Here is a 24655-nt window from a genome sequence, read left to right as displayed (position 1 = left end):
ACCCCCTTTTTCCGTTGAGGATCGTGACACAACTTGTTGCAGCCGGAGCTGCATACTCCCGCTGCTCATGCTTGCCTACCTCCACGCCTACTTGTCACTCGCTTAAGGGACCAAATTGGTAGAGGAAAACGGCGGGAATCAAACCGGGGTGACCTCAAAGAAAGACGGCATTGCGACTGTCAGCGGCAAGACTCATAGGTCCAGGCGCCGAATCGGCCATTGTTGCGCTGGTGTGGAGAGAGATGCGTAGGGGAAGCGTCGACATGAACGAGGGCATCGTTTATTGGCCCTACCGCGGGCCTAATAGGCCTGGAGAAACAGGCACCGTAGTGTTTGTTGTTCTGAAATGGAAATCATCACCGTGAAAAAGTGATGCAACGGCCAGGATACGTAACGGCACAGTGATGCCTTTACTCATAGAACGGCAGAGGATTTGCCAAGTGGCACAGTTGCATCAAAATGGGCCGCGATTAGGAGTGAATACAATAGCCCACAAATCACATAAGATCCTCTGATTTCCATATAAACTAATTAGAAAATTTATCGCACATATTATCAACATATTAAATAAATATACCTACATTATACTTAAGTTCAGAGTACGTAAGCTACGATGAACATTGAACATCTTTATTCATTTCAAATAACCATATTGATTGAGATTATTAAACAGATATACCTACATTATACTTAAGTTCAGAGTACGTAAGCTACGATGAACATTGAACATCTTTATTCATTTCGAATAACCATATTGATTTAGATTATTAAATAGATATACCTACATTATACTTAAGTTCAGAGTAAGTAAACTACGATGAACATTGAATAACTTTATTTTAAATAACCGTATAAGGGACAAAATAATAATGTACAAAGACAAATAGTCACAAAGAAACTAACAAGTCTAGCCGCGCCACCTTGCTAGTTCCCTGAAATGCGCAAAAAAATCAAACACTCAGAATAACCCTGAGGGGCATTTATTCTGAAAAAAAAAAAAACCGGAGCAGTGCATAAGCTTTTTACATTCGAAGCGACAGCGGAGATCCTCAAACACTCTGGTTCTGTCAATGGATCAGCACTGACTGCAGTATTGATCATTGAACTTGTTCACTGAATCAAACAACAAATACACCCTATGGCAGAAACAATCGCATTAGCAAGCTTAACAGTAACAATCAGGCACAATCGGTCCAGAAACAAAAGGTTTCCCTCACGGAGCAATCAAGCTTCAAATTTCCGATGCATACAACATAGTATTACCAGCTGATGTATTGGTGAATTTCACGTCAGGCAGGCAGGATACGGAATCCTTTATAACACTTTGTTCCTTCTGTACCCTACAAGCTGAAATATACATTACCAGATACATGGACGCGCCCGGCTTAACAAAAAGAATACGGGGCAACGAAGAAAGAAGAATAGAAAACAGGATCATCACCGCAATCAGGAGACAAACCCTGATGCGGATTTTGCAATCTGTTCCATATATGGGAATACAGCCCTTGGCAGCCCAAATGGGGAGGGAAAAAAAGCTGAGAAAAGAAAGAACTGGGCTAAGTAATAATATACTAAGGCAGCGGACTAAAATTTGGATTCTCCAAATCTATAGGTTCCTAGCAATTTTTCACTAGTTGTTCATCAGGCCATGGTTAAGTTTTGCTCTTGAACTTCCGATGTGCCTTGAGGTCAACTACAATAACGGTAATGTTGTCTTTGCTCCCCTTCTGGAGAGCAAGCTTTGACAAGCACTCGGCAGCAGCTTGAGCAGCTGGATCTGCGGAATCACCAAGTCGTGGGACTGATGATGAGCTTGTGCCATTCTTTTTGTGCCATAGAAGTATCCGCTTGCGGGCAACATCACATACCTCTTTGTTTGACATTACGTCCCAGAGGCCATCGCTGGCAAGGATAAGGCACTCATCATCCTTTGCTCGAGGAACAATTGTGACCTCTGGGACTGGTATTATCCATGGCTTCAGATATCTGTCACCTGCCAACACATAGAAGACATTATAAATCAAATGACACCATGTACGTCTCACTATTTTGGATTCTTGTTTTATATCAAAATTAATAGTAACAAACAAAACTAGCGAGCTAGAGTATTCAGTAATTCTATAAACAGATTTGAGAATGGAAGACATAAGACCCGAGTATAATCCGCTCAGCGCAACATAATCGATGGCCAAAAAATTCCATATGCTGCTATCACTAATGAACAAAAGAAACCTAGAAACATACATGACCACTCTCATAATAAGCAAAAAAGTTCACGGTGGCTAGAGGAGAAATTCCCAATTCAGCAAAAAGATTTGTGAGCTAGACTACCGTGAAAGGTCTTGTACAAGTACATAGAAACTAACAGAGTAAGCTAGTGACCAAACCAAATACAAATATATACATGGAGCACTGGAGAATGAAAGTAGAAAACGTACTACTTTGGAAGTCAGGAACTCAAAACACAGCATGTAGCAGAACAAGAAAAAGGGAAGAATGCCCAGGAATTATATACGCAGGTTCCGCATCAATCCAACAATGTCTCGAAACCCCATTGCCCATTGGTTTGAATGCATCATGTTACATTGTATGCATTATGCATATTTAACTTAAAATTACAGCTTTATATAGTATACCACAGCTTCAGGTCTACTCAGGAACAATACAAGATGTCGAGAATGTGGCCGGGATTCCGGAGTCGATCTCGGAGAAGACGGCGCATGATCCGGTCATGTGGTTTGTGGCGCCGGTGTCGAGGTACCACAATTGATCATTGTGATCCTCCTCTCGATCTAGCTATGCTAATACCTTCGTCTCAACTAGCTAGAGAGGGCAGCGTCGTGGCGGAGGGGATGCCAACACAGTGGGTTGCAGCAAAGTGGATGTGGCAGGCGGTGCGACACAAGCCTTGGCCATCGTCACCCTAAGTCAGGTGGGCCTCATCTCGCTTCAGCTTGCTGCAACAATCCTTGGCCCAATGGCTAAATTTGTCGTAGTTCTGGCATTGGTCCTGACCATCTCCTGGGCCAGACGTATTGGCGTTGCCATCGTGAGGCCCGTTGCCGAGACCGCACCCGCGGTTTTTTCCATGACGACGATGGGACCGCCATTGCTGTCGCTATTGGATCCTCCCTCGCCATCGCGCTTCTTCACACGAGCTAGCCACTTCTTAGTTATGAGTAACTTCTACCCTCCATTGCCGACCGAAGAGCCGAGCTTGTACCTCTGCTCCACAGCATGCAAGCGACCGATCACCTCCTTGATCGAGAGCGTGGTCAAGGAGGACCTCGATGGAGATGGTGACCTGCTGGAGACGTTCTGGGATGACCTGCAGAAATTTTCGCACCATCTCAACATCAGTGACATCATCCCATAGGACTCGGAGGTTGTTGGTGAGACTCATGATCCTCATCGCAAATTCGTCAACGGACTCGCCATCTTTGAACTCAATCTCGTCAAGCTCGCATTGCAGCTGCTGTGCATTCGCTTCTCTGACACACTCAACGCTGACATGCATCGTCTTGATCGCATCCTAGGTGCCTTTGGCGGTGTCCTTGACGGCAAGAGTTGATAGCATCTTTGACGCCTGTCATCGCGGTAGTCACCACCACCGGGCTTGATTGCCTCCCAAAGACCATATGCCTGCAGGTTCACGCGCATCACGAGCGCCCACTCGGTGTAGTTGGTTCAGGTGAGCGTGTGGTAGACCACCGAGTCTGACGCCTCCTTGACGACACGTTGCACGATCATCTCGCGGCAACCACCGTCACGGTGTTGCGGTTGGCGCGGAGGTGTCAGTGAGCTACGACGGCCTCAATGCAGATGAGTCCTTGATTGCGAATCCCTAGGAGCCCATGACGACATAGCAACATCTAGATTGATAACATAGGCTCTGATGCCAAATGTTGGAGTCAACAACGATGAACACACGTGAGAACACGCAGGAATATTTGTGCTGCGCTAAGACTGTAGCTTTTCTTTTTTGCTTATCTCTTATTTAAAGGAAACAAAAACAAGACCATGCAGTACATTATGTCTAATCAAATCAATCTAATTAGCTACTGTTACCTGCTGCTTAATGCACAAATCAAAGCAAGCTAATTAGCTACTGTTACCTGCTGCTTAATGCCAGTCTTTATTGCTAATTTACTACCATGCATGCGACGGATTAGCTCAATAGTATATCCTTTCTGTTTTGTCAGATAGCTTTAGCTGCTCGCTTGCCCAGATAAGCTGTGTCAAAGATTGATGAAAGAGCAAGCGTCTTCCATCAGCACAGATGATCTTAGGTGATGGCCCTTATTGCTGCTGTGGACACGACACCACACAAGAATTGTAAATCACCATGTAACAAAAATTATTACCAACCATCACATTCCCTATCACCAAATCTAGAAGTATAAAGATGTTGGTAAACTAATACATCAACTAGTACTCCATTAACAGAAATTGAAAGATCGTCCCCATAAATATCCAAATCATGCCAATACCCAATAGTAAACCTAGGTGATTTCTATCATATCAGTACGACAGTTTGCTGAAGAGTAATAACATGCTTACCAATTGATCGAGACATTGCAAGAACACCGAAAACTCGATAGCCATTCCACTGTATGACCTTGCCACCCTCTGCCTCAATCCTTGCATACTCATCCTCCCTGTTAGGCTAAAGCACAAACAGAGAGCAAAGCAGTCAACATCCAATTAATATGTGAACTAAAAGGTCATGGCAAAAAATTAAAAGCATGCCAGCATCACAGGGGAGCTTACTTTATGATCCACCGACAGAGGCACGGGCTGCTTGCCACGGTAGAGCACTGCTCGTGAATCTCCACAATTGGCGACAATGATATGTGAGGAGCAGATGATAGCGACCACCGCCGTCGAACCCACAGTTTCTGGTGCCACAGGTTCTAGCACAACCGCCGCAGCAGCATCGCTTGTGCCTGAGCCACCGCCTCCTCCACGGCTCGCCTTGCCACCAACCTCGTCATCCACTCTGGAGAAGCAGTCCACAGAGGCCTTTTCCCACTGCTTCTTGAACTCTACGTCCCCCAAGTTAGCTGCAGACCCAGTCTCCTCTGTCCTGCTCAGCTGCTCCACCAGCGCCACGTGGAGGCGCTCCCGACAGTAGTTTGCAACCTGGAAACAATAGAGACAAATGCAATCAATTTTGGTTGTACCAACCAGAAACTGTTTGATTTGCTCACATAGTTTTTACATGGGAATCCAAAATTAGCCTCTTTATACAAAGTCACTATTGGGTACTCACCTGTGCACCACCGTGGCCATCGTACACGCCGAAGAAATGTGCGGGCAGACGGAATGTCGTGGGATCGAGCCCATCGACCAAGGCATTGCCGGTGAGCATCCATAGCGGCACGTCGAAGAATCGCGGCACCGTGGCAACGGCATCCTCCATCTCCGGCCGGCGGCCACATATGGACGTGTAACCCCACAGCGGCACACAGTCCACGGCGAAGACGCTCCTCCCGCCAGCCGCGACCCCTGCCTCCGCCTCGACCGTGGCTGCAGATGCTGCCGAGTCCTCGAACACCATCGCGGCACCTGCCGCCGCACCGAAGAAGCCCAGCTCGACCCCCTCGAAGTCTGCGCTCGCTACGCTGCTGCAGTCGCTGGCCACCGAGCACGGGCTCCCCGCCACCGACGCCTCTCCCCCTTCCCATTCCGGAGCCAGTGCGTCGTCCTCAACCGCCGACGCTGTCTTGACCGGGGGCACGGGCACCGACACCCCTTCCATGGCCCCCACGACCGCCGCTGCGATGGGGTCCGCTGCCGCCGCGGGGTTAAACGCCGGCGCCGGCGGCGCGGCGAGCGGGGCCACCACCGCTACGAAGTCTTCCGTCCCTCCAGCCTCCCCCACCCCTCCGCCTCCGCCTCCGCCTCCCCCTCCGCCAGGATCACCTTCCCACGCGGGCTCACCTCCTCGTCCGCAGCACCGCATCGCTCCCGCTACCCCTCCGCCGGCGCCTCCTCATGGGCCTCCAGATCTGCGCCGATCCGCCCCACCACGCCGCGCACCGCTCCCGCTCGCACGCCGAGCTAGCAACCAGGCGCGGATCCGAACCAAGCCACAGGGCAGCGCCCTCCTCGTCAGCAAGGAAGGAAACTTACGCGCGGCACCAAGTGCGCAGTAAGCGAGCAGCACGCGGCGTCGGCCCAGGGAACGGGGAAGCGGAGGGAGATTGGCGGCCGTTGAGCAGGGTAACTGTTGGGTTCGGTAAGTAGCCTGCAGAAAGGAGGGAGGAGGAGGGTGAGGCGAGGCGAGGGGGAAGAGCTACGTGCACTTGTTCCCGTGCGTGCGGGGGGGGGACAGGTGTCGAGGCCACGCGGAGGGATGGGACGCGCAGGGGCTGCGGGATCGGCAAGCACCCGGCAGCGGCAGTGAGGAGACCACAGGTGGGCCCGCGCGGCAGGACAGTGAAGCTAGTAGGATTAGGAGCATGTTTAGCAACTAGTTAAATTACATCTATCTTTATATAGATAGTTATCTACAAATTCTCTTTTCTGATCTCTTTCCACTTTAATAGAACTATTCATATTTCATATTCTATTCTTCTATATCTTAGTAATTTTTTTAACTAATCATATATTTATAACGACTATATTTATAATAATTATATTTTTAATAGCTATAATTCCAACGGCTAGCTGTGTGCTTCTATCTTTAAAAGAGTTGTATTGTGTAGTTTCACCTTGCTTAAAACAAACAACAACTATATACTACTACCATATAGTACACACAATTTAGTCTAGAACCAAACATGCGATTCGTCCTAGTTCTCATAATATAGATCTGAAGTGGGGGACTCAAATAGCAGTTGGTGCCTACAAGTCTACTACCGGATGCTTACAATAAGGTTCATATCAACGAACTTGGCACCCCCAACCTTTCCATGTATCTCCGGTGGCAATTTTATGGCGCACCTCTGGTCTCCGGCTTCGATCAATAGTTCTGATCTACCCCTATACTACAATTTTCAGACAAAACAACAGATCGGTAAATTCTCAGCGTCAGCATGAATAAACATCAACCTGATAGTCTCCTATAAAGTTAACAGAGTTTCTGCACAACATTGTCTAACACAAAAGATTGTCTTAAGAACACTTCATATGACAACCAGTCAAGTGTTTCAAAATGCACATAGGATGCAAGAGGATAATCACATGAAAAATTGTCTAAGACCATACTACCCATTTCATTTGACCATGTAGTCACAAATAACTGGTTACTTGTGACCTATAGACCTAAAGCAGTGTACGCTGATTAAAGCAGAGCATTCCTCACATTTCATTTTGGTATATTGCAACTTTACAATCAGACATTAGAATCTCCGGATAAGTAAAACTACCAGAAATTTTACTTCAAGAAGTTGTTCGATTTTATTCATATCTCTGTTATCAGTCTCCCTTCACTAGTTTTACCATTTGGTCTGGCAACATCATATACTAGTTTCAGTAATGAAGGAGAAGCCAGTCTTCCTATATCAGTCTTCTCAGCTAGTTCCCTCAAATACCTCAAGGAAGACCTGTCTTTTGTATAGTATAATATATAAGTTTAGAATCCTGACTGAAGTTAAGGTTATAGCCAAGCAAGATGAACCTATATCTTGCTCCGTCAATAGCACCTATCAGCCACAAAACTTCCTTTGTACTGTTGCAATCATACACAACCACATCAAATTCCAGTTGTGAACTACTGCTTCCTGATGAAAAGAAGTTAAGAAGCTTCTGAAGAACCAAGACTGAAGATCGAATCCATTTCGGGTAAAACTCCAAGCTCCTCTCCTACAATCTATCCTATGCAAAACAACAGCTGAAAATGAATACTTCATCCTCATCAGTCTAATAGCTAACTTAATCAGGCATGTCTTGAAGCCTTCACTTGCATAATACTGCAACATGGAGAAGAACCATTCTTTCATTAACCAATATAGTGGGGAGATGATTCATATAACAAAATCCAAAACTACACTCTAATATGACACTGACTAGTAGTTTTACTTTGTATTCAGCTCCACTTTTGAGGTCATCAAGGCTGCAGCAAGTCGAAAGGTCACACCAAAACTACAATTTTCCATCAACATAATAATGGTGACGATTCCTGGAGAAAATAAGCTCTCACCTGGGCGGCAACAGTGGCCACGATGGTCTTGCCGAAGCCATCCTTGCCAAAGAAGGTCACCAGCTTCGAAGGTAGACCAGCGCCATCGGAACTAGGGATTACCATGTGACGACTGCGGCCTCTCCGGTGGGCGACAGCGAGGGTCTGCCTTGCCAAGACAACCAAGGATGGCACCATTCACCATCTCATCGGCTTCCCTCGCGATCTCTTTGGATCTCGCGAGGCTCCATCTCGGCGTTGGCTTGGTCTCTCTTCGCCTCGGTAGAGCCAGATCTGCGGCGCCAACAAATCAAACCACCAGAGATAGGAACCTGGCGGCGGCGATGGTCAAAAAACAGTGGCTCCGTTCTAGTCCAGCTGCGTAGGCTTGGGCTCCATTATCCATATGGTGGCGCAAGCACACGGAGACAATGTAGTTGGGGATGGCGTGAGAGAGGCATATCAGATTTGGCGTGCGGGAGACCAGGGAAGGAGGGGTCTCTAAAATAGCGAGGCTGATGGAGTGTCTGTTGGAGACCTTTTTTTGCGAATTTTGGCTAGAATGTGGGATGGATAGTGTGATAGAAGTTCTGCTGGAGATGCTCTAACCAGTATGACTATGAGGTGGAGGAATGGACATGGGATGGACAGTGAAGCTAGTAGGTCTTGTTTATTTCAGTTTGCAGATTGCAAATTATAATCATAATTTGTATGTTAAAATAAATAGGTTGGATTGTACAATCTAATCTCTAGACGGTAATAATTTAGCAATTCATCTTCTACTAACTTTGCATATTATACCATCTAGCTTTTATAATCTATTTTTTAATTTAGCTTTTTATAATTTACTATCTATAAATTATTTTTTATAATCTGCAAATAAAAGTATGGTCGTGAGACGGAGGGATGGAAATGGGATGGGCACTGCCAGTACTGCGCTGCTCCTATCTGTCTAGTGCTGCGTACGGTTGGCTATCGTCGTCTCGCTTGTCAGGTTTGGCCTGCCACGACCCGCTGTGCGTTGGCCACATGTCCTCTGCTGGATGCTGTGGGAAAAATGTTGCTGCCAAGTCCACTGTTAGTGCCTATTACTTTTAGAAGTACTAATATTTTTTTTAAAAAAAAGAACACTGCTTTTAGAATTGTTTGTGCAGCTGGAATTGTATTTAGTAATACTGTACCAACATTCACAGAAACTACCGCCGTATTCAATTTAAGTGGCCTAGCAGAGTGATAGTGGTAGTAGTGCACAAGTTACACCTGAAATGAGATTCGTTTTGGACCGGTGGACACGAGCTCTGTTTGCGTCACCGAAGCAAACACCCTTTTTTAGTAGCGGGAAAGGCCGCGAGCGAGAAAGACACCCAGAAAATGACGCGCCAGCTATCGACGTCGCCACGTGGAGCCGGCAAGCCTGCGACGTGACGAGCGGTCAACAGTGCTGGAATTGGCATCTATGATGATTAGACCATCCCACCCGTCGTCGTCGGAGCTTAGAATTATTTTACACAAGTATTTTTTCCAGCGTTCTAACTATTTCTCTTTATAATTTCTGTCACCGAGTAATTCTCATTATTATTCTATTCAAAACTAGATTTTCTCTTCTTTCTCTTCACGAATCCCTTCGAAGAGAAGCTATTAGATATGAGAGAAAATAAAAAGGAATAGAAATACAGAGAAAAATCGGGAAAGAAATGAAATAAATGAAATATGATTGGGGATGGTCTTACACCAACCCTAAGGGCTTCCTTTCAGGGTCCAGATTTCCGTTGTGAAGGAATTTTTGTTTCATTCAGCATTTCAACGACTTTCCTTCACAGTTCTCATCATGAAGGAATTCCCAAGGTCATTCCTTTCAGGACGAAATTCTCTCTTCTTTTTCTTCGTGATTCTTCTCGAAGGAAAACTGTTGGAGATGAAAGAAAATAAAAGAAATGTGAACGGGAAAGGAAATCAGAAAGAGAATAAAATGAAAGAAATATGGTTGGAGATGGTCTTAAGACATGAGTACGCTTAAATTTTTAGTTTTCTAGTTTATTGTACAATATTTTTTGGTTTTGTGGCTAGTTCAATATTATTTAGTTAATTATGTAATATTTTTTAGTTTATAATTAGTTCATTATTTTCTGGTTAGTTATGAAATATATTCTGGTTTGTTACCAAATCAACTTTTTATGGTTAATTATACAACATTTTTCAGTTAGTGATGTAACATTTTTTCAATTTTTATAACACATTTTGGCATGCTTAGGTAATGCATACGACCGAATAAAAGCGATGTTTTTTCTTTGGTTTAGAAACGTGGATTTTCCATATTTAATACACATACCGAATTATGCAACATATGAGAGACTATTTGGTTAGGTGTTTATTTTATAGTATAGAGATATATTTGAGAACATACGCGATCGAATAGGAGAAAATCTTCTTGGCTAGGGAAAGATAAAAACAGAAGTAAGATATTCTATAGTAATGTGGTCGAGTTGAAAAAGGAAATATATTTGGTTTGCATGGGTGGGAGTCCTGAGTTATTACTAGCAAAGACCTGCACCCTATAAAACGGGGATGATCGGAGAAAAACAATCAACTTCAATCTACCATAATAGTTCCATTTCTAGGCTCTATTTTTCACATTCTAGGAGTAGGATATAGAATAGATCTATGTTTTTCTAGTTTGCTTGTAAATTAGCCGACACCCTCACCAAAATTTAGGCCTATCATCTTTGCTGATTTGCTTGTAAATTAGCCGAGTGCTCCTACAAAATTGGAGTAGTTATGCTTTGTTGTTCTATCTTGTAAAGCAACCAGCCATCTCACCGTAATCGAGGCTTGTACCCTTTGTTGGTTTGCCTGAAAACCATCCTTTGCTTCCAAGTAAATAGAGTAATCTACTACTTGTGGCCTTCATCTATTGGAGATCTGTGTGTTGGCGCGAGGATCATTTTTTTTTGTGCCAATACAATTTGGCAACTCCGCTGGAGACGATTAGGCAATTGATTAGGATCTTCACTACTACAAAGAAGTCATCACCGACATCTGGAATCTAGAATCTACAAGTGCATTACTTAATTTGGTATTTCAGTCACAATGAATACATATGTTGATGTTACTAGCACTACGTAAGAAACCATTAAAGGAAGCAAGTCATTAGTGAGGGCTGCTCAGTATACGTCACTAATACACTATTAGTGACGGGTTAAATGACAACATGTCACTAATGTATGGCTCGGGTTGGGACTCGGCTAAGACCCGTTGCTAATGAGGGGTCATTAGTGACGGCGAGGGAACAACCTGTTACTAAAGATAGTAGTGATAGGTCACATCAAAACCTGTTACTAGTGATGGAGTCATTAGTGACGGGTAGAGAGAGCACACTCATTAGTGACGAGTGACCTCAAAGCTCGTCACTAATGATAGAGTCATTAGTGATTGGTAGAGAAAGTACACTCATTAGTGATGGGTTACCTAAAGACATGTCATTAATGAGTTAGTCATTAGTGATGGGTAGAGAGGGCACACTAATTAATGACGGGTGATAAAGATATCCGTCACTAATGGCTAATTTATTAGTGACGGGCCTTTAGGTGACCCATCACTACTAATGACTAAAGTGATAGCTGGTCGGGTAAAAAAATCATAACTTTTTTATACTAACTCAGATGGGGAAAAATTTTATATGAAAATTGTATCCCTCGACGGGGTCTATAACTTTGTAGTTTTTCACTCTTTTATCTGAAGCCATATAAATGCACAAATAAATATATAAAGGCTATCAAAGAAACCACATACAAGGCCACAAACTAATGTGCTGAATCTAGTGTAAAACTAATAGGAATCATTGAAAAATACACATATAGGGTCACAAAGTTAAAAATTTTAAATTCAAAGATTTTTATCGTGGGTTTGATAACTTGGATTGATTAAATGTCTACGTAGCACTAACTTTCAGATGTAGCACTATGTCTCCAAAATTTCTAGGCAAATCGGAGAAGGTCAATTTTTGACAAAAACTTTAGAGGTCCTATCAAGTGTCTTTTGAGACTTTTTTGGGGGTGAATAACGGTACATGTCAAAAGACCTATATTTTTTTCGGATGTGCCTACTCGTTAGCTTCGAAAGTAGAGATCAAACGTCAAAATCGGACTCTATATGCAAAAGTTGTGACTGTTTTACTGAACACTGCATAGGTTAGACACAAATTTTTTTATACAGAGTCGGATGGAGACAAACTTTATATGAACATTGTAGAACTCGGAGAGATCTACAACTTTGTAGTTGACAAAATTTTCATTTAAGATCATTTAAATGTTCAAATAGCCATTCAAACGTTCAATTAGAAGATGTCAAAAGGATTGATTTTGCTATTATACTCAACAACGAATGGGAGGTGAGATGGTTAGAGGGGTTACACACACAGAGCTTACTTCTGAGGTCGTGAGTTCGAGTCCTAGAATCGGGTGACTTGTGAATGGTCAGGTGCGATCGGGTGAGCAGTGACTTGTCGGGTGCCTGGTTGGGTGTCAAATTTTTTTCAGACCAAAAATTATTTCCCTTTTTTTGTTTTTTAAAACACATATTAGTGATGGGTCAGGACCAGACCCGTCACTAATGTGGAGTCATTAGTGATGGGTCAGATCTAGACCTGTCACTAATATTTTTTATTAGTGATGGGTCGGGTCCAGACCTGTCACTAACGTGTAGTCATTAGTGACGGGTCGGATCCAGACCCGTTACTAATGTGTATCATTAGTGACGGGTTCATACCCGTCATTGATAAGTCCACATTAGTGATGTGTTAAGAGTGACTAATGTGGATTTCTCATGTACTGTAGGCCTATGTTTAATGAACATATTACATCGACTATAGGTTATTGGAACAATTGTTTTAGATCTTCAGCTTTTGAATCACGAACTAATAATATGCAATAGCCCATGCAAAGTAATATATATACTTCAATTTTTGATGCCACTAGCAACATACAACATGAACCTACGCCTTTAAATTCATCGGCAATGTTTTCACCGCGTAGAGTTACACAACATGTCATATCGATGAATGATATATGTGGCCGAGATAATATTAATAATTCGCCCACTACTTATGTGCAAACATATGATACACCTTATTCTATTAGAACGAAAGTTACGCCCTGTGCTTTTTTGCCATCATATACGATGTTTAGTGTATCTAATCCGGCTCCATATGTCACTAATAATTAAAGCATTTGAGTTAGAGCCTATAGAATCATCTTCTTATGGCACATCACAACCACATGCTTTTAGGACACAACAAGTTAGTGTTACACAAACTCAACCTACGTTTGAGCAACATACAAGGCTTGAAAGTAGGAGGGAGCATTCTAATTTCCATAGTGCAAATAAAAATTCAAATTTGGATTCAAAGGAACAAAGGCTAGCCATTGTTGAAAAGGTGTCAGCTAACACTAGTTATGTACATAATAGAGAGGTTGTTTCGGTTGAAAAGCAAACATATGTTGATATGGGTCATGTTGATTCTAGCACTGGTTTGGCAAAACAAATACACACTTTGTGTGTACGCACCAGTACGTCCATAGATGGCCGAATTGATGAGAATAAGAGAGATGGCATGGCCACAATAACTATGGCTGAACAACACATATGTAGTTTGAACAAGGCAAAAATAGCACAAGTAGCCGTACCAAAAGATGGTTTGGATGATGCTAGAAATAAAGAAAAATGTCATCAAATAGGCCTGAAAATATTGAGGAACAAATTGATAGTGTGTTGCGGAACATTTTTGAACCTAAAAAGATGACACACGTATATGAAAGGCATACTTGGATCATACTGATAGGGATGATGTTTTATTCACTATCGTCCTAAGGAATTTGCATAGCCCATGTCACACCCTGATTTTCAATTTTCGCAATTTTCTAAAATTTTACAAGATTAGATTATAGGTTGAATAATAAGAATAGGAAAATAACTATTTTGTAAATTCAAATTCAAATTTGAATTAGGATTATTATTGGTTGGATGCATTCATACTAGAGTTAGGCTTTTAGGGTTTTTGTTTAGCTTTGTTTGAATAGTTTACTTTAGAATAGAATTGGCAAAAATATTAGAAATGAGATATTGAAAAAGATTTTTAAAAAAGAAATAAAAAGGGAAAAAGATAAATCCTAACCCAACCCGGGCCTACCTTCCCTCTCCCTTCTCTCCCTGCCTCGGCCCAAACCCACCACCTCAGTCGGCCCACTCTCCTCCCCTTCCCTTCCCACCTGGGTTGCGCCCGTTCTGCGCCGAGCCCGCCCAGCCAGTTGAACGAGCCAGCCCGCGCCTAAGCCACCCACCACCTCTCTTCGTCGAAGACGCTCTCAGACTTTTCGCCTCTACTCTAAGCCGCTGTCGAGTGGGGCCCGTCCGTCAAGCCGTCTTCTACATTCGAACAGACTCCGATTCATTCATGAGATCGCCGCGCCACCATGGAATCCGTGCGCAATCCGCGTGGGAAAACATCTCGAAGCTTGCTAGTCGAATCCTCGTGAGCCCCCGAGACCGATTGTTGCCTTATCCTATCGTTTCCGTGTTTAAATGGGGTAATCGAGCTCGGATTCTACCCACCATCGCCATAGTCCTAAACGAGCACGATTCGGCCTCCCCTCGCCTCCTCGCCTTTAAATACCAGCCTTTACGCCCTCCCCGAAGCTCGCCGAGTCGATTTAGACGCCGTAGCACCTCTAAACCGTAGCTTCGCCACCCATGGCCGCCGTTGCACGTCGTCGAGCTTCTCTGGTTGTCCTCCGCCCCTACTGACGCTGTGGTTGAGTTGCCCGAGCCCTTGTGCATCAATTCCGTCGCTCGTCGAAGTGTAGAAGTCGTCGGAGCCCGACTCTGGCGAGAAGTCCCGGTCGTCCACCACTGCAACTGAGCTGTCGCCGCCCTTTTGTCCACGGTAAGTTTCTTATGCCGTGTCCACATACCACCCATTGCTGTCGTGCACCCGATGCACAAACCCGAAGCCGTCAGATCTAGATCCAACGACTCAGACTCATCCCGCCAACCAGTGAACCCTAGATCTAGTCATTGCCTACATGGAAGACACGTGGATGCCACGTCAGTGCCACCTCGGCCGATTTGCTTACATGTCAGACACATGTGTGCGCCACGCAAGCCATCAAAGCCGAGTTAGCCTCAGTCTTACACATAGGTCCCTGTTTAGCTTAATAAATTAGATCTATGTCCTGAATTTTGCAGGACACCCCTTAAACTTTTTAAATATTAGGTTTAGGTCCTATATTTTTACATAAAACTCCCTGGACTTTAATAAGTTGGTTAGTAAGAGCTTCATAACGTTTTCATCGTAGCTCCGTTTTAAGCGATTCTTGCGCCGTTAGATTCGTTTCTCCGAGCTATCTTTCTAGATAGATTTTTTCTTGTTGTTCTTTTGTTTTGTATTATGTTCTTAGTGTATTTTATTTGTGTTATTTGTCGGTAATTGTGCGATTAGACAACAACGCCCCAGATCAATTCGTGGAACATCAAGACGAAGAGCTAGAGTACACTGAGCAACAGGAAGGAGAAGACAAGTGTCCTTGATCATCTTGAACCTATGATTTAAACTATTTTGTTTTACAAAATCGCATGCAGTGTCTATCAATATGATAGGTAGTCACCTATGTTAGAGTTTTCTCTAGATTTTTCCTTATCATCCCTTAAAACCTAGATGGTTTATGGTTATGTATCTTTGGTGGGTAGATTGCTTAGCCATGATTTTGGGATATTGTGAAGTGTCATAATCTTGACTAATGAACATATGCAATAATGATGGTTATAGCAACATGTAACCCTAGGCCTTGAGCATAGGGATGTTGGTGATGGTAGTCATTGTTATGTGGTTGGTTTTGTGTTTGCTCCAGTGACCTAATTAAGGACCGGTTCATGGAGCAACAACCTGAGAAGTTCCGTACAAACACGAGACTAATATGGGTAGGCTTAGCTGATTAATTAGGGTTTTCTAGTGTTGTGTGGGCCAGATGGGAGGTGTGGATGAGGGAAGTTAATTCTTAGAAACCATAGGGCACAAGAGGGGCCTTCTAGGTGGCAGCACCTGGCAGTGAATCCTAGAGTGTTGGTGACACATACTGAGAGAATTTTTTGTAAAGGATTCGTAGTGATCTTCTGGCAACACACCAATGGCATGTGTATAGTGCTTGACTGGCATTGCAACATGGAGACTAGTCATCTGCTTGCAGTTGATGAAATCACGACTCGTGGGAAAGTTGTACAACCTCTGCAGAGTGTAAAATCTGATATATCAGCCGTGCTCACGGTCATGAGAGACTTGGATCCTCACATGATTAGTTGGTTTTGGGTATGGGAATGGTTGTGGTTATGGTTATGGTTATGGTTTTGGTTATAGTACATAAAGTACTATGTGGTTATGGTTTACAAGGTGGGGAGCCTTGTACGTTGGTTGGTTGGTTATATGGGATACAATCACTTAACAACTGTTTAATTCTTTGTAATTACATTACTATTTTCTTAACTCGCATTTACGCCAGCATATTCTTGTCAAAAGCCTGTATATCATTACTTTACCACACTTGTTGAGTAATCTATGTGCTCACCCTTGCTATCTCCCACAATATATATGCTGCTGAGTGGAGGGCTTTGAAAATTTTTCAAGATGATGACATGGTGTTCTAGGAGTGTGTCTTCCGGTCGGTACATGTGGAGTGCTTGGTCGCCGATGCTTTCATCCCGCTGCCGTCGTTTAGTCTGCTATCGTTTAGCTAATAGAGTTGTTTAGGTGAAGTCTTTAATGTAAAAGTTTAACGGTTGTAAGTTAAAGTATTGCTTTTGTTACTTCACCTATGATGTCTTTATGTGTGATGAACTTTTTGGGCACACATAAGTTGTACTTGATTTTGTCCGTTAAAACCAAGTGTGATAGAGGTGGTATGAGAGTTATACTGACTGTAGGATAGAATGGTCGTGCCATAAGATCATATTTTAAAAGCCTATTTTTAAAAATCCATCATCGTGCTTTTCTGACCTCTCATCTTCTCTCCTTACTTGCCTATGGAAACTCATTTCTATTCAAATAATTTCCAATACTCCCCCTTTCAAAAGGTTTAGTTATCCCGGTTGCTTCGATGAGAAAGATGCTCTTGAAGATCCCACTTGATGCTTCTACCTCGTATGAAGTTCCTGATGATGAAGTTGAAGGCCCTTCGCTACAAGAAGGAATCGTCTACCACAACACTGAAGATAGGAGATCCACCCCCGCGCAAGAGAACGTGTCTCAATGCCCTCGCCGTAGAAGAAGAAGGATCAGTCGATTCTTTCTTAGGATCCCGCATTAGAGAGGAGCGCCAGCAGTAGAGTCTTTTTAGTAGCGTCATTTTAGTTTCGCTAGAATAGCGCGTCGATGTAATCGTTAAGGATCATAATGATAGTGTGAGAATTTTTATGGCGCTAAGTATGTGATTTGGACTTTTGTTTGAGTGTTGATGTGTGCTGTGGAATGCTTTGGCATCTTGTCCATAGTTGCATCTTTAATATCTATATAATATAATATAGTCGGGTTTTCCTTAGCAAGAATCCTTTCCAGTCTCGCTTACCTATTTCTATCTCTTTCCAACTCCGATCAGATGGTTAACACAAGAAGGAACATCAGTGGCAGCTATGAGGACGACGACAACAACAACAACCAAAATCCACCCCCGCCTCCTCCAACGACCCTGGAACAACAGATGGCTATGCAGACTCAGGTCTTGCAAGCTTTAGCTAAAACCATGGTGCAGATGCTGCAACAGTAACCAAATCATGCTCCTCAACCACATCAACCATTAAGACTTGGAGAATTCAGCCCCCAGTCTTCAGTCATGCGGTGGAGCCTATGGATGCAGACGATTGGCTGAAGGGCATAAAAAGGAAGCTACAAGTTGCACGATGCAATGACAGAGAAATGGTTCTTTATGCTTTACACCAACTCATTGGTCAAGCTTTGGACTGGTGGGAAGCATACTGTACCATGCATGAAAACTCAGCAGCTATCACTTGGATGGAGTTCAAATCCAGTTTCCGCACTCATCATGTGTCATCAGGAGATGTTCGTCTGAAGAAGAAAGAATTCATGAGCTTGAAGCAAGGATCAATGACTATAAGAGAATATGTGAACAAGTTTACCCAGTTGTCTAGGTATGCCCCAAATAAAGTAGATACAGATGAGAAGAAGTAGGAACATTTTCTAGAATATCTGAATGATGCCATTGAGTATGCCCTACTTCCCCAAGAGTTCGCTAATTTCCAAGCAATGGTGAACAAACCTTTAGTGGTTGAACACAAGCGTCGTCAGTTAAATGTGAAGAAGAGGAAGATGTCATTTCAAGGACAAGTAAGCAACACACGTTCCCGTGTGACAACTCAAGCTCCTCTGCAAAGGTCCTATGTTTCATTCCAACACCAGAACAAGACTCAGTCTCAAGCCCCTATTCAATACTCCAATCCACCAGCCACTCCTCAAGTCAAGAACAACCCAGCTACTCTCGCCTCAGGCAAGAAATGTTTCCATTGTGGAGAAGAAGGACATTATGTGAATATGTGTCCTAAGAAGTATCCAAGACTGGCCAACATTAATACTCCGAAGTCTACTCAGTTTCAATCCCAAGCATGTAATGGAAATCAAGCCCCCGCTTAGAACAACCGTGGACAACAAAACTTCATCCGTGGGAAGGTCAACCATGTTACCGCAGGAGAAGCTCAAGATGCTCAGGATATAGAGTACGGTATATCTCTTGACAACTCCTGGCCCGCATCTGTTTAATTTGATTCTGGAGCTTCGCATTCTTTCATAACTACAAAGTAGATGTGTCATAGAATAAGTCTTAAACTAGGGGGTAGACTTTCCAGCAAATCTTATAGTTTTGGAATCTAAGGGTATAGATGTCATCCTTGGAATGGATTGGTTAGCCAAGTTTGATGGAGTAACTAAAGTGAGCTAAAGGAAGAACAATATTCAAAAGTTATACTCCAATCCCAGAAGTGACTGTCAAGGACAAGTACCCTTTTCTCGGAATTAGGATATGCCTCAGCAAGTCTCCAGGATAAGAAGATCCGCCAAGGTCAACCAACAGACGGGGAAATTGCCAAAAGCAAAGTGATCAGGGTATGTCAGTGCAATGAGATCAACCCAGAAGAAAAAAAAAGCGATTTGGAAAGCAAGAAGATAATTTGAAAGACCAAATTCCCCTTGTCCCTTTTTTGATCTGCCCGAATCTCGAGGGCAAGATTCCTTTAAGGGGTAGATTTGTCACACCATGATTTTCAATTTTCCCAAATTTCTAAAATTTTACAAGATTAGATTATAGGTTGAATAATTAGAATAGGAAAATGCCTATTTTCTAAATTCAAATTCAAATTTGAATTAGAATTATTATTGGTTGGATGCATTCATACTGTAGTTAGGCATTTAGGGTTTTTGTTTGGCTTTGTTTGAATTGTTTGCTTTAGAATAAAATTGGGAAAAATATTAGAAATGAGAAGTTGAAAAGGATTTAGAAAAAAGAAATAAAAAAGGGAAAAAGATAAATCCTAACCCAACCCGGGCCTGCCTTCCCTCTCCCTTCTCTCCCCGCCTCGGCCCAAACCCACCTCCTCAACCGGCCCACTCTCCTCCTCTTCCCTTCCCACCTGGGTTGCGCCCGTTCTACGCCGAGCCCGCCCAACCAACTGAACGAGCTAGCCCGCGCCTAAGCCACCTGCTACCTCCCTTCGCTGTAGGCGCCCTTAGACTTCTCGCCTCTGCTCTGAGCCGCTGTCGAGTGAGGCCCATCCGTCAGGTCGTCTTCTACCTCCGAACGGACTCCGGTTCGTTCATGAAACCACCGCGCCACCGTGGAATCCGTGCGCAATCCGTGTGGGAAAACATCTCAAAGCTTTCTAGTCGAATCCTCGTGAGCCCCCGAGACCAATTGTTGCCTTATCCCTATCGTTTCCGTGTTTAAATGGGGTAATCGAGCTCGGATTCTACCCGTCGCTGCCATAGTCCTAAATGAGAATGATTCGGCCTCCCCTCGCCTCCTCGCCTTTAAATACCAACCTTTACGCCCTCCCCGAAGCTTGCCAAGTCGATTTAGGCGCCGTAGCACCTCTACACCGTAGCTCAGACGCCCGTGGCCGCCGTTGCACGTCGTCAAGCTTCTCCGGTGGTCCTCCGCCCCTGCCAATGTTGTGGTTGAGTTGCCCGAGTCCCTGTGCATCGATTCCACTGCTCATCGGAGTCCAGAAGCTGTCGGAGCCCGACTCTGGTGAGAAGTCCGGTCGTCCGCTGCTGCAACCGAGTTGTCGCTGCCCTTTTATCCACGGTAAGTTTCTTACGTCGAGTCCACAGAGCACCCATCACTGTCGTGCTCCCGGTGCACAAACTTGAAGCCGTCGGATCTAGATCCAACGACTCAGACTCATCCTGCCAACTACTCACCCTAGATCTAGTCATCGCCTACGTGGAAGACATGTGGATGCCACATCAGTGCCACCTCGGCCGATTTTCTTACATGTTAGACACGTGTGTGCGCCATGCAAGCCATCAGAGCCGAGTTAGCCTCAGTCTTACACATAGGTCCATATTTAGCTTAATAAATTAGATCTAGATCCTGAATTTTGTAGTAAACCCCTTAGACTTTTTAAATATTAGTTTTAGGTCCTATCTTTTTACATAAAACTCCATGGACTTTAATAAATTAGATTTTAGCCATCCTTTTTGCAGAAAAGCCCCTATTTAGTAAAAGCTTCATAACTTTTTTTTGCCATAGCTCCGTTTTAAGTGATTCTTGCGCCGTTAGATTCGTTGCTCCAAGATCTATCTTTCTAGATAGATTTTATCTTGTTGTTCATTTGTTTTGTGTTCTGTTCTTAGCGTATTTTGATTTTGTACTTTGCCGGTAATTGTGCGATTAGATGACAACGCCCTGAATCAATTCGTGGAACATCAAGACCAAGAGCTAGAGTACATTGAGCAGTAGCAAGGAGAAGGCAAGTGTCCTTGATCATCTTGAACCTATGATTTAAACTTTTTTGTTTTACAAAATTGCATGTAGTGTCCATTAATATGATAGGTAGTCACCTATGTTAGGGTTTTTCCTAGATTTTCCCTTATCATCCCTTGGAACCTAGATGGTTTATGATTAGGTATATTTGGTGGGTAGATTGCTTAGCCATATTTTTGGGATACTAGGAAGTGTTATAATCTTGACTAATGAATATATGCAACAATGATGGTTAACTTGTTAATGGTTTAGCAATATGAAACCCTAGGCCTTGAGCATAGGGATGTTGGTGATAGTGGTCATTGTTATGTGGTTGGTTTAGTGTTTGCTCAAGTGACCTAATTAAGGACCGGTTCGTGGGGTGACAATCCGAGAAGTTCCGTATAAATACGAGACTGATATGGGTAGGCTTAGCCGATTCATTAGGTTTTCTAGTGTTGTGTGGGCCAGATGGGAGGCGTGGATGAGGGAAGTTAATTATCAGAAACCACATGGCATAAGAGGGGGCTTCTAGGTGGCAGTACCTAGCAGTGAAACTGGAGTGTTGGTCACACATACTGGGAGGATTCTTGTAAAGGCTTCGTAGTGATCTTCTGGCAACACACCACTGGTGTGTGTATAGTGCTTAGCTGGCATTGAAACATGGAGGTTTTAGTCATCTTGGTTGGTTGGTTATATGGGATACAATCACTTAACTGTTTAATTCTTTTCAATTACGTTACTATTTTCTTAACTCGTATTTACGCAAATATACCATGTGTCAGCATATTCTTGTCAAAAGCCTGCATGTCATTACTTTACCACACTTGCTGTGTACTCCATGTGCGCACCCTTGCTATCTCCCACAATACATATGCTGTTGAGTGGAGGACTTTGAAGATTTTCAAGATGATGACCTGGTGTTCTAGAAGTGTATCTTCCGATCGGTGCATGTGGAGTGCTTGGTCGCCGATGCTTTCGACCCGCTACCATCATTTAGTCTGCTATTGTTTAACTAATAGAGTTATTTAGGTGAAGTCTTTAATGTAAAAGTTCAACGGTTGTAAGTTAAAGTATTATTTTTGTTACTTCACCTATGATGTTCTTATATGTGATGAATTTCTTGGACACACATAAACTGCATTTGGTTTTATCCGTTAAAACCGAGTGTGACAGCCCATGTGGTTTATTATCTTCCTAAGAGACATGCATGGCCGGTGTTTTATTTATCATCGCCCTGAGAAAAGTAAATATGGCTGATGTTTTGTATATCATCGTCCTAAGCAATAGCTGAAAATAGTTAGTAGGTTGTTCATGATTATGTTAAGATGCAAGTATGTTTTGTGAAACAATTTTACCAAAAAATATAGGGGCATGTGTTGATAATAAGAATTGACATCTAAGATTATTGGGACATGAGTATGTGCTTGAATATTTAGTTTTTCGGTTCACTGTGCAATATTTTTGGTTTCGTGGCTAGTTCAACATTCTCTGGTTAATTATGCAATATTTTCTAGTTTCGTAACTAGTTCATTGTTTTCTGGTTAGTTATGCAATATTTTTGGTTAGTTATGCAATATTTTTTGGTTTTGTTATCAAATCGACTTTTTGGTTAATTATACAACATTTTCCATTTAGTGATGCAACATTTTCCGATTTTTATGACACGTTTTGACATACTTTGGAAATACATACAACAGAATAAAAGTGATGTTTTTTCAGTTTAGAAATGTGGGCTTTCCATATTTGAATACATATATCAAATTATGCAACATGTGAGAGACTCTTCGGTTAGGTGTTCATTTTATAGTTTAGAGATATATTTGGAACATACCTAATCGAATAGGAGAAAATCTTCTTGGCTGGAGAAAGATAGAAACAGAATTAAGATATTCTATAGTTATGTGGCTGAGTTGAAAAAAGAGTATTCGGTTTGCATGAGTGAGAGTCCTAGATGATTAGCAGCAAAGACCCGCACCCTATAAAAAGAGAATGGCCAACAAAACTTCAATATACTAGAATCTTTTTTTTCTATTATTTACTTTTTGCATTTTAGAAGTAGGCAATAGAATAGATATATGTGCTTTGCTAATTTGGCAATAAATTAGCCGACGTTCTCACCAAAATTAAGGCATATCCTCTTTACTGATTTACTTGTAAATTAATCGAGTACTCATGTAAAATTGGAATAGTTATCATTTACTGTTTTCTTGTAAAACGATCATCCACCTCACCGTAATCGAGGTTTATTCTCTTTATTGATTTGCCTAAAAACCATCTGTACGTTTCCACGTAAACTGAGTAATCTACTACTCGTGGTCTTCATCCGTTGGAGGTTTATGTGTAGGTACGAGTACTACTTTGGTCTTCATCCGTTAGAGGTTTGTGCGTTGGCACGAGATATATATATTTTTCCAACAAGTGCGACAAGCCCCTGGTACGGTGAAAACCGACGCCAACCGGCAAGCCGCGGCAGAAACACAGTTGTGATGACGATGCGGCCAAACAGCAAACACCGCGCCGCGGCCCATGTGCGCCGCATGTTTCCTCCGTGGGACTTCAGGATCTCGTCCTCTATCGAGACCGCTCGACCGCTCTATGCGTTGGAGCCCCTCACAACAGGGGCTGTTTCTCGAGTGACGCAGCAGCACACCGGAGGAGACGCCGCCCACGTGAGGTCCACGGGAAGCCTCGTCCCGACGCCATTAGATTGGTGCTCCGGGGTGGGCCCCGGCGTCACGACCGGGAGAGGAGGGCTGTCCAACGGGGCACGTGGCTTGCTCTAGTTCTTTAAAACTAAGGATCGGAGGGTGCGGACGCCAATACATATTTTTTTAATAATAGAATAGAATATCCGATTTTCACCGTAGCGTCCAGCCACAGTAACTATTATCATAGAGTTATAGCACTCAGTCTGCTACTTTATATATTGTGATGGTAGAATAACTTAAACTAATAAAAACTAACATAGTTAGAATATTGAGAATTTATTAAGTGATTTTATTACTAAATCTTTATCCATGATTGGCGAAAATTTACATCCCCGTAGTCTCAAGAGCACAGCATGCAAGTCGAATGTTGTCTTTTTCTTCTTCACACCTTTTCAGTTGTGCCTAGAAACAGAGTCAATACGTCCCTCTAAAAAGTATCTGCATATAATTTTTACAAGTTCCCAATATGAGCTACCCGCTCATGCCATTGCATTAGATTACTACCAACTAAAGATCTTCGAAAAGAAATATTTAGTGGAACCATGCTAAACATCATAGCAACGGATGCATTATTCCTACGAACAATGTTATATAATGATGGGTATTGCTCACTAAAAGTGAAGTTGCTCAGCCATTTATCCTTTAAAACCAGATTTGGTTTCCATCGTTAAGTTAGAACTTACCCAAATTTAGAAATTTATCTTTGACATTCATTAGTCCTAACCAAAATTGCAAATCACCAGGTTTTTTCTCCACTTGAGCAATTATTTGAAATTTTAGATATTTATTTCTCGGGAGGTCCTGCA

The 24655-nt window shown here is 43.0% G+C and overlaps 1 protein-coding gene and 1 pseudogene across 1 annotated transcript; both read right to left on the bottom strand.

The window, feature by feature from the left end:
* Positions 1-1139: 1139 nt before the first annotated feature.
* LOC133905479 (probable protein phosphatase 2C 6) lies at positions 1140-6293 on the bottom strand. The gene is made up of 4 exons (XM_062347284.1): positions 5273-6293; positions 4771-5142; positions 4561-4666; positions 1140-1993 (listed from the first exon to the last, which is right to left on the bottom strand). The coding sequence occupies exons 1-4, from the start codon at positions 5963-5965 to the stop codon at positions 1653-1655; spliced, it is 1512 nt and encodes a 503-aa protein (XP_062203268.1). The 5' UTR covers positions 5966-6293; the 3' UTR covers positions 1140-1652.
* A 1115-nt stretch (positions 6294-7408) lies between these two features.
* LOC133904363 (uncharacterized protein At1g26090, chloroplastic-like) lies at positions 7409-8323 on the bottom strand (annotated as a pseudogene).
* Positions 8324-24655: the final 16332 nt, after the last annotated feature.

This window comes from Phragmites australis, chromosome 2 (genome assembly GCF_958298935.1).
Source record: "Phragmites australis chromosome 2, lpPhrAust1.1, whole genome shotgun sequence".
Lineage (NCBI taxonomy): Eukaryota > Viridiplantae > Streptophyta > Magnoliopsida > Poales > Poaceae > Phragmites > Phragmites australis.
The sequence above is the reverse complement of the archived record's forward strand: the minus strand, read 5'-3'. Positions and strand labels throughout refer to the sequence as shown.

Coding starts and splice junctions, on each gene's coding strand:
- LOC133905479 (XM_062347284.1), bottom strand. CDS start 5,965: ATGCGGTGCTGCGGACGAGGAGGTGAGCCCGCGTGGGAAGGTGATCCT. Junction 5,143..5,272: donor ATGGCCACGGTGGTGCACAG/GTGAGTACCCAA, acceptor TATTGTTTCCAG/GTTGCAAACTACTGTCGGGA. Junction 4,667..4,770: donor CTCTGTCGGTGGATCATAAA/GTAAGCTCCCCT, acceptor TTTGTGCTTTAG/CCTAACAGGGAGGATGAGTA.